This window comes from Nomascus leucogenys, unplaced genomic scaffold (genome assembly GCF_006542625.1).
Source record: "Nomascus leucogenys isolate Asia unplaced genomic scaffold, Asia_NLE_v1 Super-Scaffold_285, whole genome shotgun sequence".
Classification (NCBI taxonomy): Eukaryota; Metazoa; Chordata; class Mammalia; order Primates; family Hylobatidae; genus Nomascus; species Nomascus leucogenys.
This window is the reverse complement of record NW_022095770.1, coordinates 3,662,586-3,675,406: the sequence shown is the minus strand read 5'-3', so window position 1 is coordinate 3,675,406 and position 12,821 is coordinate 3,662,586. Positions and strand designations below refer to the sequence as shown.

General features: G+C 58.1%; 1 protein-coding gene across 1 annotated transcript; it reads right to left on the bottom strand.

Moving 5' to 3' along the window:
* Positions 1-8,290: 8,290 nt before the first annotated feature.
* NEUROD2 (neuronal differentiation 2) lies at positions 8,291-12,620 on the bottom strand. The gene is made up of 2 exons (XM_030808226.1): positions 12,235-12,620; positions 8,291-11,107 (listed from the first exon to the last, which is right to left on the bottom strand). The coding sequence occupies exon 2, from the start codon at positions 11,100-11,102 to the stop codon at positions 9,954-9,956; it is 1,149 nt and encodes a 382-aa protein (XP_030664086.1). The 5' UTR covers positions 11,103-11,107; positions 12,235-12,620; the 3' UTR covers positions 8,291-9,953.
* Between the last annotated feature and the right edge of the window lie 201 nt (positions 12,621-12,821).

The window sequence follows — 12,821 nt, the reverse complement described above, 5'->3', positions numbered from 1 at the left end:
GAGGAGGAGGAAAGGAAAGAGAGTGGAGGAGGAGAGAGGTGGCTTGGAAAGAAAGGAGACTTAGTGCCTTTTATGCCTCTCTCTTCCCAGCAGAAGAGCAGAGGCCAGGGCTGGGCTCACAAGCTGGGCAATGCCAGGCAAGATGGGCATATGCCCTTGATTACTACCAGGACCGCAGGCCAAGCCTCCACAGCCGCCATGGCCTCATAAATCAGTTTTTAAGTAGCAACCACATGGACATTTCCCAGCTGAGAGGCCTGGCCTCTGTCGGCCCAGCTAGGGCAGCCCTGGTGGAGGGGCAGGTGCCAGGCCAGGGCACCCAAGAGAGAGGGGTGGTCATTGAGGTTTGATGGGAAGTGAGGCTGGAGCTTGTTCAAGCAAAACCTGGGGCAGGGGCTCCTGCCAATAGAGACTAGGTAAGAAAGTGGCAAGTGGCTGACAGTGGGTCCAGGACTCCCTGCTGGGTCCCCCAGACCGTGTGCTGGATTTCCCTGGGGAAGCTGCTTACAGAGGAGGGAGAGGGTGTTGCTACCGGAACTCTTTCCCTTCAGCTCTCACCTCTCTATAAGAACAAAGAGTCAGGGTAAGTGTGAGGGCAATGTGTGCGCCTATGCACTTGGTATCCGAATGTGTGCACCAGGCCTTGAGGGGCAGGAAGGTGTTTCCTGATACCCAGCCCAGGCCTGGCACAGACAGGGCACCCAATAAAGTTGCTTGAATGAATAAGTGATTGAGTGGGAAAGGGGCCAGTTATGCAGACTTGCGTGCGTTCACAGGAATTGGAGATTTCTATCCGAGTGTGTCCTGACTGGAGTCTGTGTGTGTGTGTGTATGTGGGGGTGTCTGTGGGTGCTCTAGTGGGAGGGGGTGGGGAAGCAGGAGATGAGGGAGCTGGCGAGGGAATCTATTTCAGCCAACGTCCCTCCACATCCTCCCTTTCAGGACGTCTTCCCTACATAGCCCTCCCCAGAGCCACGATTCTCCCCTTCTAAGAATCCATCAGTGGGGCGGCAGCTCCCGCGCCCCCACCCCCTGCCCCTGCCGGATCCCGCGGTTGACGCCCTCCTCTCCTTCTCTCTGCGCTGGCCGCGTAGGTGGCCTCGGGTGCGGAGGTCCCGGCCTGGCGCAATCAGTTGCAGAGCGGATGGGGCGGGGGCGCCCAGCCTTCTTGCGCGCGGTGTCTCCTCCCTGGGTGAACAGATGTCTCGGAATTTTAGATGTGCTCTCCGCCCCTCCTCGCAATAACTCCCCCCACCACCCCCGCAGCTGGCACCGGCTGTGGCGTGGCGCCCTCCTCCTCCCCCAACTCCCAATAGCAAAACCCGGTGATGGATCCGGGAGCACGGCTGGAGGCTTGGGCCAGGAGGCCCGGGAGGCCCGCGGCGTGGCAAGTGGCGGCTCCCAGCGCGGAGGCAACCACTGGGCGCCGTTCGGACCTCTTCCCTTCTCTCCTTCCTTCTCTTCTCCCGCATCCCCTCACTCCCATCTCTCCACTGTCTATGTCCTTCTCGACCTCTGCCCCACCCTACAGCCCATCCCAGCCACCGCGTCTACGAAGATCCTCTACACAGACCCTTACACTTCACGACAGAAACTCCTCCTGGCAACTTTAGCGAAATTCTTTCCTCTAGAGACCCCTTTTCCTGCATTCCTGAGCCGCCCCCCATCACCATCAACTGGCTGCCTGCCCTCAGTAGAAACCCCGAGTTAATCCGGAAAACGTGGGGGGAGGACGGGAGGGGAGTAGGGATTGAGATTAGGGAGGTGGAGAAGACCAGGTTGGCCCTGGCTGAGAGACACCCAAATTTTCTAATCACTGCTAATTAATGAATAATCCAATTCCGCGGACCCCCCAACTCAGGGAAGGGGGCGGGACCCACAGCGGGCAGGAGGGGGCCTTGGCAGGGCTTCGCAGTCGGGGTGGTGCCAGGAGCCCTCCCCCCACCCGCCAGCATTCCGAGGTAACAGGCATTTGTTACCCAGCTCGTGCCAGGAGCGATTGGCAGGTTCGAGCAGCACAGTCATTCCGCACACAGATGTCCCTGCGTTCACTCTTCTGATATGAATTCTGTCAGCTCCGAATCCGAGAGAGACAAGCAGACAGCTACACAGACAGAGTCACAGACAGACACAGACACAGCTAGAGCAATTGTCTGGAAGACGCAGAACTCTATAGATATTTTTCTTCCCTGAAAACATATTTTAAAAAAGAAAGAAACATATTTAAAAAAGAAATAAAAATAAGAAAAGCTCCCATTGATTTGGGGGGACACTCCCAGTGCCCCGACGAATGCCCCCTTTCCTCTCCTCCTTATGTTGCCTGCCCAGACAATTTCAGTGGCCTCAAGGGCCCCACAACATCATCACGGAGCTTCAAAGTTAAGTGGTGGCAGAGAGAACCTCTGAAGTCCGCGAAATCTGTCCCCTCACGCAGGACCCTTTTGTAGTTCTAGAAATCCAGCATCCCCGAGAGTTCTAGAACACCACCAAGGTGCAAGTTCCAGCATTCTAGAACCTCTGAAATTCAAAATTCCAGAACTCCCATGAATTGCAAATCGTGCTGAGTGCCCAGTTCTTATAGTGCCCTCTTCGTGGGTGAGCGGGAAGTGGGTGCTGTCCGGTGCCCCTGAGCGGTTCGCACTACATGCCTGGTCCTCACCGGCTGCCTCCAGAACCTTGGCCACCAGCCAAAAGTGCAGCCTGCCCTTTGATTTAGGAACACAGAAAGGTCAAGTCTCCCTGGCTACTGTCCCTTTCTGACATTGCCTTCCAGAGCGGACCCCATTCCTGCTCCTGTCCCACCCTGGCCCTCCACGCCTGACCTGGCTGTCCTGCCTCTGCCCCTGCCAGCCGCTGTGGGAGTGAGCTGGTTGGTCACTGGGCATCTGTGAGCCGGCTGGGCATGAAGAGCCCTGGGGTTTGGTTCTCCCTGGGCATCCCTACCTCGTGGAGGAAGAAAAGCGGGGCAAAGAAACTGGTCACGACAGAGGAGAGGGGCACAGAGGGGTTTGGGCTGTGGTTTGTGGGGTTGTGTTTTTTAATCTTTCTTACTTTCTTTTTTTAAAAGAAAAAGCCCCCATCCTGTGTCATCATTTTTATGGGATCTGCAATTCTGGCAAAAATCTGTCTTTAATTTAGCTGTCCATATAAAAATCCTCACTGTATAATAATGAACAGATGCCATGGAATTTAAGCTGGAGCCTCGGCTCCTCCCCGCCTTCCCCCCGCGCCTGGCACCGGGCACCGGGCACCGGCTTAGTGGCACAGACTGGCACCAATGCGCGAGCGAAGGGTGGGCAGGGGGCGACCTGGGCTCAGCGCCAGGGCTCTGGTGTGGTGAAGGGGCGTCCGGGCGCTGGGGTTGGCCAGGCGCGAGCTTTTCCGTGGTGGTACCAGGGGAGAAGTGTCTGCAGGATTTTTCTGTCTTTTTCTACAAGATTATCAGTAGTTAAGGATTTTGGTTTGGTTTTGCTTTGGCTCTTTGTGGTTCTTCCGATATATTTTTTAAAGCACCGTCCTCCACTCCATATAAACCCAATTGTTTTTGATATTTTAATTGAGTTGTTTTTAACCCTCCCCCTGCGCCGCGCCCCAGCCTCGGCCTGGGAGCCCAGCCGAGAGCGAGTTCGCTGCAAGCGGGATCCGCTCTGCGCCTGGCCGGCCCGCAGCCTCCGCGGTATTCCCGGCGCGGGAGCCTCCAGGGGCTCCCCTGCGGCTCCTGGGGGCAGGGGTACCCTGCTGCCCTCCAAGACTGAGGCTGGATGTGGCATCTGATTGGGAAGTGGGAGAGATGAAGGGAAGAGAGAAAGCCCCAGTGCCCTCACTCCAATTCTCGCGCTGTTCCCAAGGGAGAAGAAAAAAACTATGTGAGTCCGTTGTCCCCTCCTGCCTCCGCCTGCGGTCAAGAAAGGGGGCACCGGCTCAGGCTTGAGGGGTTGGTTCTGAGCCCCCCACCCCCACCTCTCGCTTTTAATGCTACTCTGGCGAGAACAGATGTCCCAAACCGGGCGAACTGCCCAGACCCCGCCCAGCTGTGCCCTTGGTGAAGACTTGGCTAAGGGTAGGAACTGGCATGCAGGTCCCCAAAGGGGTTCGGGGGTTCCCGCGACCGCTGTGGGACCTGACCTCGCAGCCTTGGCCTCCTGGCCAGCGCAGCCTCAGGCGGGAGGCGGAAGAGACCCGGAAAGACCCGTTCCTAATTCAATTAATTCCAAAAAGAGGAATGAGACGCAGACAGATAGAGAGGCTGGGAGAGAGGTTTAAATACCCGAACACCAGACACACACTCTGGTATGGAACTCCGCAGCCCCTGTCAGCGCGGGGAGACCGCGCTGCGCTCCCGCGCTGGAGCGGGCAGGAGAGTTGGCTGCGCTAGAGCCATACCCTGGCTCACATCTGGGCAGCGTCTCCACCCAACGCTGTGCCCCAGCTCCCTGGGCATGGCCGGCGCCTAGAGGTTCCCTCTTCTCCTCCCCTCGGAGAGCCCCAGCTTCCCTTCCCTGCACTAGGGAACTAAGGTGACTCCGCTCCTCGCATCTCCCTCCTGAAATCCGTTGCCCTCCTTCCTGTGAACCCAGCCCTGGTCTTGGCCTTCTCGCGTCCACAGTCCCAGGGCTGGCGCCCCTGTCCCAGTGCTTTAGGTTGGAGAAAGTTTCCAGAGCAGAACAGCCCTCCCAAGGCAGCTGCGCCCTTTCTTACCACTTCTCACCCAGGGAAACTTTGTCGAGAATTTTTAAAGCTGCAGGACAGAAAGGCAGAAGCTGCTTCAGGATTCAGAACGGGGCAGGGTTTTAAGGTTTCTCACAGTTCAGGTGTCATTTCTGCTCTGGCACCCCCGTGGCCAGCGCCTGGGTATACCAGCCCTGAAGGATGGAAAAATGACAGTGTCTTGGGCCGTGAGTTGGGAAGCCTGTTCTGACAGCAGAGGCCCATCTGCCCCTCCCACTTTTCGCAAAAAGCAGCATCCTCCTTTGAGCACACTGGAGCAGGTCAGGTGCAGTCCCTCTGCGCTGCCCCTCTGTTGTCATGGAGGGGTTGGGACCGTAGGTCAGGCTAAAGCTGCTCAGTCCTGGCTTCTGCCTTCTCTTTCTCCCCAGATTCCTGTGGAATCTAGAACCATACCTTAGTCTCAATCCCCGCCTCAAATCAATGGCTCCCCTCAGAGCAGGTAAATTCCTGTCAATGATTCTGGGGAAGAGGAGGAAGCAAAGGTTGCCCAAGAGAGAACGAAATCTCTGACCTCTGCCCAGAAATTCTTGTATCCACCAGCTTGTGGACTTTCCCATGAAAGGGAAAAATAGAAGCAGGCACAGCCCCGTGGAGCTTCCAGAGTGTCAGGGTTTTCCTGCCACTGACCCTCATGGGGGTCGGTGTACCCCAGTGATTTATCGGGCTGTCTCCCTGAGTCACAAAATCAGGGCTGGGGGTTCACTGGGGGTCCATGGCTCACTGTTCGAGTCACGGCTGGAACGCAGCTCAACAGTGAAGGGACAGGAACGCAGCTCAACAGTGAAGGGACAGGAACGCTGCTCAACAGTGAAGGGACAGGAACGCAGCTCAACAGTGAAGGGACAGGAACGCAGCTCAACAGTGAAGGGACAGGGAGTAACTGCTTTCCTTCCCTTTCCCGCCAGATGGGCAAATGGCCTGGACTGGAGATACCTCTTTTTCTCTGTCATCTTCCAAATGCTGGACTTGGAATGGGGTCTGGAAAATCAAGAGGAAGATGTCCTCCTGATTGAACTTGGATCCAGCCGTCGGGTTCAGCGGCCCAGGGGTTGAGCTGAGCCGGCTGGTGGGCGCTTGGAGATCCTGCCGCTGAGGCTAGGGCAAGAAGGGCGTCCTCTCTGTGCCTTCTCCCCAGGCCAGGCACTGCGCTGGCCCCTTTTCTCCTCCCTCCCCTGCTTCTGTTCTTGGAGCATCTCTGGGTGTGTGTGCGCAGGCGGGAGAGCAAGCAAGAGAAAGAGACCTGCGAGGGGACGTTTGGGGCCGCATGTCCGCGCACATCTTCTTCTCCTGCTCATCACAGCATCTCGCCAAGGAAGTTGAGCACTGGGGAGGAGGTTGATGAGAGGCTAGAGCCAGCCAGAGTGCAGGGAATGTGGGGGGAAGGGTCAGAAATCGGGAAAGGGGCGACTGGTGTGGATGCCGGGATTCACCAGAAGCTGAGTCACTCGGTGGGATTTCTGTCCCAAAAGGGACCTGTGCACCCCCACCCAATGTGATCACAGCTCACAGAGGCCCAAGAGTCGTCAGCATCTTTCTAAAAGGGCTGGAATCTGGCTTCAAAAACAGAATTGAGCCACGTAGGGTAGCCGAAGAACAATGCATAGAAAGAAGTCTGTGGTCTGGCCAGGAGAGCCACATGGAGGGGTCCTTTGCTTCAGGCCCCAAGCCACCTGGATCCCGCCCAGTTCTGGACTTCTGAGCGGGTTCTAGGAAACTGGCTGAGTAGGGGAGAAGCCCAATTAACCTTGTTCCCAGGGCAGGATAAGAATCAGGCCTCGGGATAAGTGCCAAGTTCCTTTTCTCTGCAGTTGCCCCTGCCAGGCCTTGCCCCACGCCATGAGAGCAGATCAGACTTTTGCAGGTTAGGATCTGGGATATGTGCCTTGCTCTACACTCCCTGCAATAAGTGAGGGGGAAGGAAGATGGGCCAACTCCTTTATTCCATGAATAGGAGTGATTCAGAGGTTTATAAGATGCTGAAGACAGGGACACATCCGGGGGATGAAGGCCCTAGTCTGTGATCTCACTCTAGAGAGGCGATGCCAGGAGAATTCCAGAGAAGGCAGTGAAATTTTGAAAGAATGCTGGTAAAATGTTCTGAAAACTGCTGGAGAATTCCGGCGCAGCATTGGAAAGGGCCTCCTACTCCATGTTCCCCTGGGTCTGGCACATGGACCTCCCTCTGCAGCCAGAAGAAAAGACACTGGACAAGGGTCAGCACGCCACAGTGGACAGCTCCTGGCCTTGGCGCCTCTGCCGACAGCTGTCCTGACCAGCAGGAGGGTATTCTTTCTACTGGGGGACAGAAGAGGTTTGAGGACAGCCATTTAGGGGATGCAATGAGCTCAAGTTCAGAGTATAATTTGATCCACCCTTCAATATGTAGGACTTCTTTCTTCAACAATCTTTCCCTTTCCTGCTTGTCAGGGAGATATTATTTTGGGTTCTTGGACCCAATCTTTAAAAACCTTTGCATGCCTGACCTTAATCTTCAACCCCAACACTACAAACCCCATTTCAGCCCTAAAACGAGCCACAGTGTTTGGAGAAATCATTTAAATGAGCAGCATCAGAAACAGCCTCCTTGGGGGACTCCTAAATGTGTTCAGGCTTTAGGATGGGAGTCTTTGGGGCTCAGAACCCTCTTCAAATATTCTAGGGCTACAGCGTGCACTGAGGGCTGAGCAGGGGGAGTAGGAGGGGCTTTCAGGGAAGTCAGTTAAGAGCTGCCCCTGCCTCTCAGGTTCAGAGAAAAAAGAATTGTGAGGCCAAATTGTCTGAGCAGGAGATGCTCATCCAGTGCCCTTCTTCCCTTCTAAGCCCTTAGGGTTCCCTCTGTTCAGAACTGTACCAGGCAGGAAGAAATCAACCCAGATTTGGACCGGGTGGGCGTCTGCTGCCCTGTCCCAGGGAGTACATGGTTAGGCTCCTCTCTACTGGGTGGGCGCCCAGACTCAGCCACCTCACAGACCTCTAGGGGTGTTCCTCCAACCTTGTCGACACCCCTAAAAATGTCAACATTCCTGAGACCAAAATGGCCGATTCCCCTGAGTCCACCGAAACACAATTTTAAGATGAAAAAGGGGCCTCCCTCATTAATATTTCATCTTCATGACCTTATAATGTTTTTTTTTGGTTTAAAAATACCCCTGTCTGATTCAAATGGTTGTCTCTTTGTCTCTGCCCACTTGCTTTTTGCAACAGTGGGCAGAGAGTTGTAAAATGACCTGCTGTTCCCAACTTGATCATTTTTCAGTGATGAAAAGGTATTTTGTTTTCAAGGGAGGTGCCTGTGCATGTTCGGGAATGAAGAAGTGTAAGGATATCAGTGTTTTAGTGCTGGGAAGGTGAGAGCCTGGGTTAGGTCTGGGAGGGGTAGCTAGTATAGCCCAGTGGGTGTATGGGGGGTGATTAGGGAGAGAATCCTACCCAAGAATGTCCAGGGTCCCTCTCTTTGGCCTCTGCACAGTCACTTGACACTCTGCCTTCATCACCCCAGCCCCAGCTCAAACCTTCTCTCCCCCCTCAATGAAATGAGGCCACCGTGAGAAACCGGTCCGGCTTTGCATCTCATTTACATAAATATTTATTAATCGTCATTAAACTGAACAGAAACACGCAATGCACTTCGGGTGTCCGACGAGAGTTTCATCTTCGCTACAAGAGGAAGGTAAAATTGCATGTGTGTGGGTGAGTGTGTGGGTGTGTCGCCTGTGGGTTTGCATTTTTGCATCGTGTATTTGGATGCCTGATCCCCTGCCTCCGGTGGGCAGAGGGTCTCCTTTTGCCCCTTTTTGGGGGAACCTCCAGTAGGAACCCTCAGACCTCTCCCCGCCCACCCACCAGCTAAAGCCAGGAGGACTCCTTGGACCAAAAAATACTCTCTCCAGACATCGGAAATCGCCGGGCGCCTGGCACCCACCGAGGCACAGTCCGGGCAGGGGTGGGGCTGCCCCCAGGTCTCCATCCCCACCTCTCACCCCAGGAGGGGACAGAAGTGCCCGCGGGGAGGAGCAGCCGGCGAGCTCACCTCCTTCTGCCCCCCGGACGCCGGCGCCTGGCCTGCTTGTGCGTGCGGTGTGGTGTGCGTGTGTCTTTCATGCAAACCCTCCCTCCCCAAACCGACCCCCCAACAGTTTGCCATTCCATACAAATTTGGAATCAGGTTTTTAAAAAACAGCATGACGCACAACGGGGACGGGGCGGGGGAGGGCAGTGGCACTGGGGCCCCAAATCTCCGAGTCACTGATTGTAAGAACCTGGGGAGGGGGAGGGGGCGGCGCGGGCCCCCACTTCACCAAAGTGCACAGATCCGCGCTCGGGCGGGGCGGCCCGCGGGCCGGGCGGGGCATCCCGGGGCCGGGCCGGGCCGCGAGGCTCAGTGGAGCCTCCTTGCATAGATATTTGTGTCTTTGATTATTGGTAGTAGTGGTTTTTTTTTTGTTTGTTTTTTTGTTTTTTGTTTTTTTTGCCTTTTATTGCTTCTAAAAGTCCTTACTGCGTTTTCTCTCCGATCCGGACTCTGCGTTCGGCTTCCGTCGCCTCTTAGCTTTTTTTTTTTTTTTTTTTTGTATGTTTGTTTGTTTAAAAAAAGGAAAAGGGAAAAACGGATTCTAGTTACAAATTGTCTTGGCCTCTCTCTTTCCTCTCAATCCACTTCCCCTCCCGCCAAAATTAAAATCGCAAAACGCGGAGACTGGAGGTTGGGGGTGAGGGCGTTCCACGCCCGGGCTCCGGCGCCCTGACTTCTACCCTCTTCAAGAAAGAGGGAGCGCCTGGCTCCTTTTTGCCTCGGCAGCTGGGTGACTGTTTTTAAAATAATAATGAGAGGGGGAAACGCGTTCCACTGCTCAGCTGCCCCCTTACCAACGCCTTGGGCCTGCAGGGAGGATGGGGAGGAGGAAACCTCAGCGAAGATATTGGGAATGGGGGAGGAGTGTCTCCAGGGAGCGCCCGGAGAGAGGTCCCTGGAGAAGCACTCCTTGGGAGAAAGGAGGAGGGAACCCCTTGGGGAGAGAGAAGGCGAGTCCCCTGGGGGAAGCGAGGCCCCTGGGACGGGCCACCCACAGGTAACAGGACTGCGCTGCCCCAGGAGAGCGGCAGGACCGGTGGACCGCTCCCCGCGCCCCGCGCCGCGGTAGGTGGGGGTGTCCCTGCGCTCTGAGGGGCTGGGGACAGGGAGGCGGGCAAAGGCAAAAGAAAAAGAAGGGAGCCGGCGCGAAGTCTCAGTTATGAAAAAACGCATTGAGCTCCTCGTACATGGGGCCCCGGTCGTGGTGAAGGTGCATATCGTAAGACAAGAGATTCTCCGAGTGGACGCCCCCACGCACAGCCGACGAGCCGAAGACTAGCCCGTGGCCCGTGGGCCGCGAGCCGGGCAGCGCCGAGTAGTGCATAGAGTAGTGGTAGCTTTTCTCGTGGTCGGGCGAGGAGTCCTGCTTGAGTGAGAAGTTGCCATTGAGACAGAGCGGAGGGCTGAGCGGGCCCTCGTACTCGGAGCTGTTGTAGTCCGGGCTCGCGCCGCCACCGCCTGCCGCCGCATACAGCGTCTCGTAGGCGGCGCAGTAGCCGTGGGTCCGCAGGGCGTGCGCCGCGCCGCCGCCCAGGCCGCCGGCCGCCTGGCACTGTGCGCCCGCCAGGCGCGAGCACGGGTACGGGTAGGGATGCATGGCGAACGGGCCGCCCGAGCCGTGGAAGCGGCCGGTACCGTCGGCGCCTTGCTCCGTGAGGAAGTTGCGAGAGTTGAGCTGCAGACAGCCGGCCACCAGATTGGTGGTGGGTTGCGACAGACCCTTGCACAGAGTCTGCACGTAGGACACTAGGTCTGGCCGCTTGCCGGAGCGCAGGATCTCCGAGAGCGCCCAGATGTAGTTCTTGGCTAGGCGCAGCGTCTCGATCTTGGACAGCTTCTGCGTCTTGGAGTAGCAGGGCACCACCTTGCGCAGGTTGTCCAGGGCTGCGTTCAGGTCGTGCATGCGGTTGCGCTCCCGCGCGTTCGCCTTCTGCCGCCGAAGCTTGGAGCGCTCCAAGCGCGCCTTGGTCATCTTGCGCTTCTTGGGCCCGCGCTTCTTGGGCCGCTCGCCCTCCGCCTCGTCCAGTCCTTCTTCCTCCTCCTCTTCCTCCTCCTCCTCTCCCCCCAGCTCGCCTTCCTCCTTGACCTCGGCCAACGTGGCCTCCGGCCCCTCTTCTCCACGGAGAGGGACTGGCTTGGCCGCCCGGGCTGGCCCCGGAGCCCCCGGCCCGGGCGCAGGCGGTGGCGGTGGCGGCGCGTCGCCCTTTTCGCTCCTCGGCTCGTCGTCTTCGCCGTCGCCCCAGCTGGCGAACTTGGGCACGTCCGAGAGAAGGCCGGGCTCGCTGAACAGGCGGGTCAGCATGGTGCCTGAGGGCGCCCCGCGGGCGGGAAGGGGAAACAGACAGCACAAAGTGAGGGGCGCGCTGGGGTCACGACGCCCCCCCACAACCCTCCTCCACCCCCGAGTCTCGTGCGGGCTCCTGCCTAGGCTACCCTTGATGCCCACCTCCGCCGCCTGCCCCGCCCAGAGCCGGCCCAGCCCTACCCGGCTGCCGGCCCGGGATCTCGGCCCAGGCCCTCTCCCCGGCGCTGGGCCCCGGCTCCGCCCCTCGCTTGAATAGGGGGCCGCTCCCCGCGCCTGCTTCTTCTCAGGGTCAGGGCGGGGACCGGGTGGGGGTTTTAGGGACCAGATATCTTTGCCAGGGGAGGCGGCGCGCTCGCCCTGAAAGCCCGTTCTCTCCTGGCGGTGGAGAGAGGCTGGTCGGCCGCCGGCGAGGACAGCTGCCCCGCTCCGCGCTCTCGCGGCCCGGGCCCCTCGGCCCAGCTCCCTCACCCCTCCCGTGGCTCTCACCCCCACGCTCCCTAATCCAATTTGCAACTTGGCTGCGCGCCGCCCCTTGCTCGGCCCCCACCCCCGCACCCCCAATTCCAGAGGCGGGAGGATCGTCTCCTACAGCCGATGCGTCCCCAGCTCCCGGAGCCGGCTCTGGGCGGCGAGGACTGAAGCAGCGGGGCGTGGGGAGGAGACTGAGAGAAGCGAGCCCAGTCCTTCCCCTCTGCGGTCAGGGACCCCCTTCCCCCTTCAAGGTTCCCTCCCACAAGGCTCTTCAGATCTCGTTGTATTTTGGGATTGATGGGGGAAAAATCCAAATTTGTTTGGTTGCTTCCCTTTTTTTGGTGGTGGGGAAAGGTCGCAGGCTTTTTGGGACAACCATGGAGGGGTCCTCCGTCTCGGCCTCTTCGCATCTCCCCCTCCGTGATCCTGCCTCCCCCCCCCCCCCGCCACCGAGCCCATCGCAGGCAGAGACACCTCCTCTGCAACTCCCTGGGCTGCAGCCCCTAAGGGAGAGAGAACCTGGGGCGCCTCCGATGCCCACCCAATGAGGGGGGCATCATCCCAGGAAGGAGGTATTTGAGGACTCTCCTGTCGGCCGAAGCTTCCGCCCCCCCTCCCAACCGGCGGGTCAGATCTAGCTCCCTTTCGGACAACTTACCTCGGAGAGGAGTCAAGGGGAGAGGGGAGGGGAGGGGGGGAGGGGGCAAGAGAGAGAGGGGGGAGAAGAGGGATCTTCTCGCTTATTTCATTGTTCCCCCATCTTCAGGGAGCGGGGGCAGCGGCTCCTCAAGGCGGCGGGCGCCGGCGTCTTCAGAGCGCCATGCGAACCGCGGAGCGAGTGTGGCATCTCTACCAGGCGGGGTACCAGCCTCTATGCCAGGCCATATGGGCTTGGCACGTCACGGGCAGCAGCTATCACATGAGAGACGGTGATTGGCATGCGTCTGCACTGGGGGAGAGCCGGCTCCCCCGGGACCCGCCGCCATCTGTCACTCTGTACTCCAAAAAAAAAAAAAAAAAAATTAAATAAATAAAGGAAATAAATAAATATTTCTGCCGCCCTCCCCTCCCCGCCCAACGCAGGGAAAGCAGGGATTGAGAGGAAGGTGGGAGGAGTTGCCCCCCTGTATATAGAGCCCCCCACACGGAAACAATGGTGTGGCAAGGCTGGGCATTGGGGGCTCGTGGTGGCCAATTCTATGCTCCCTCAGGGTCCCGCTCTGTCCATTTCCTCCCCTGCAGGCC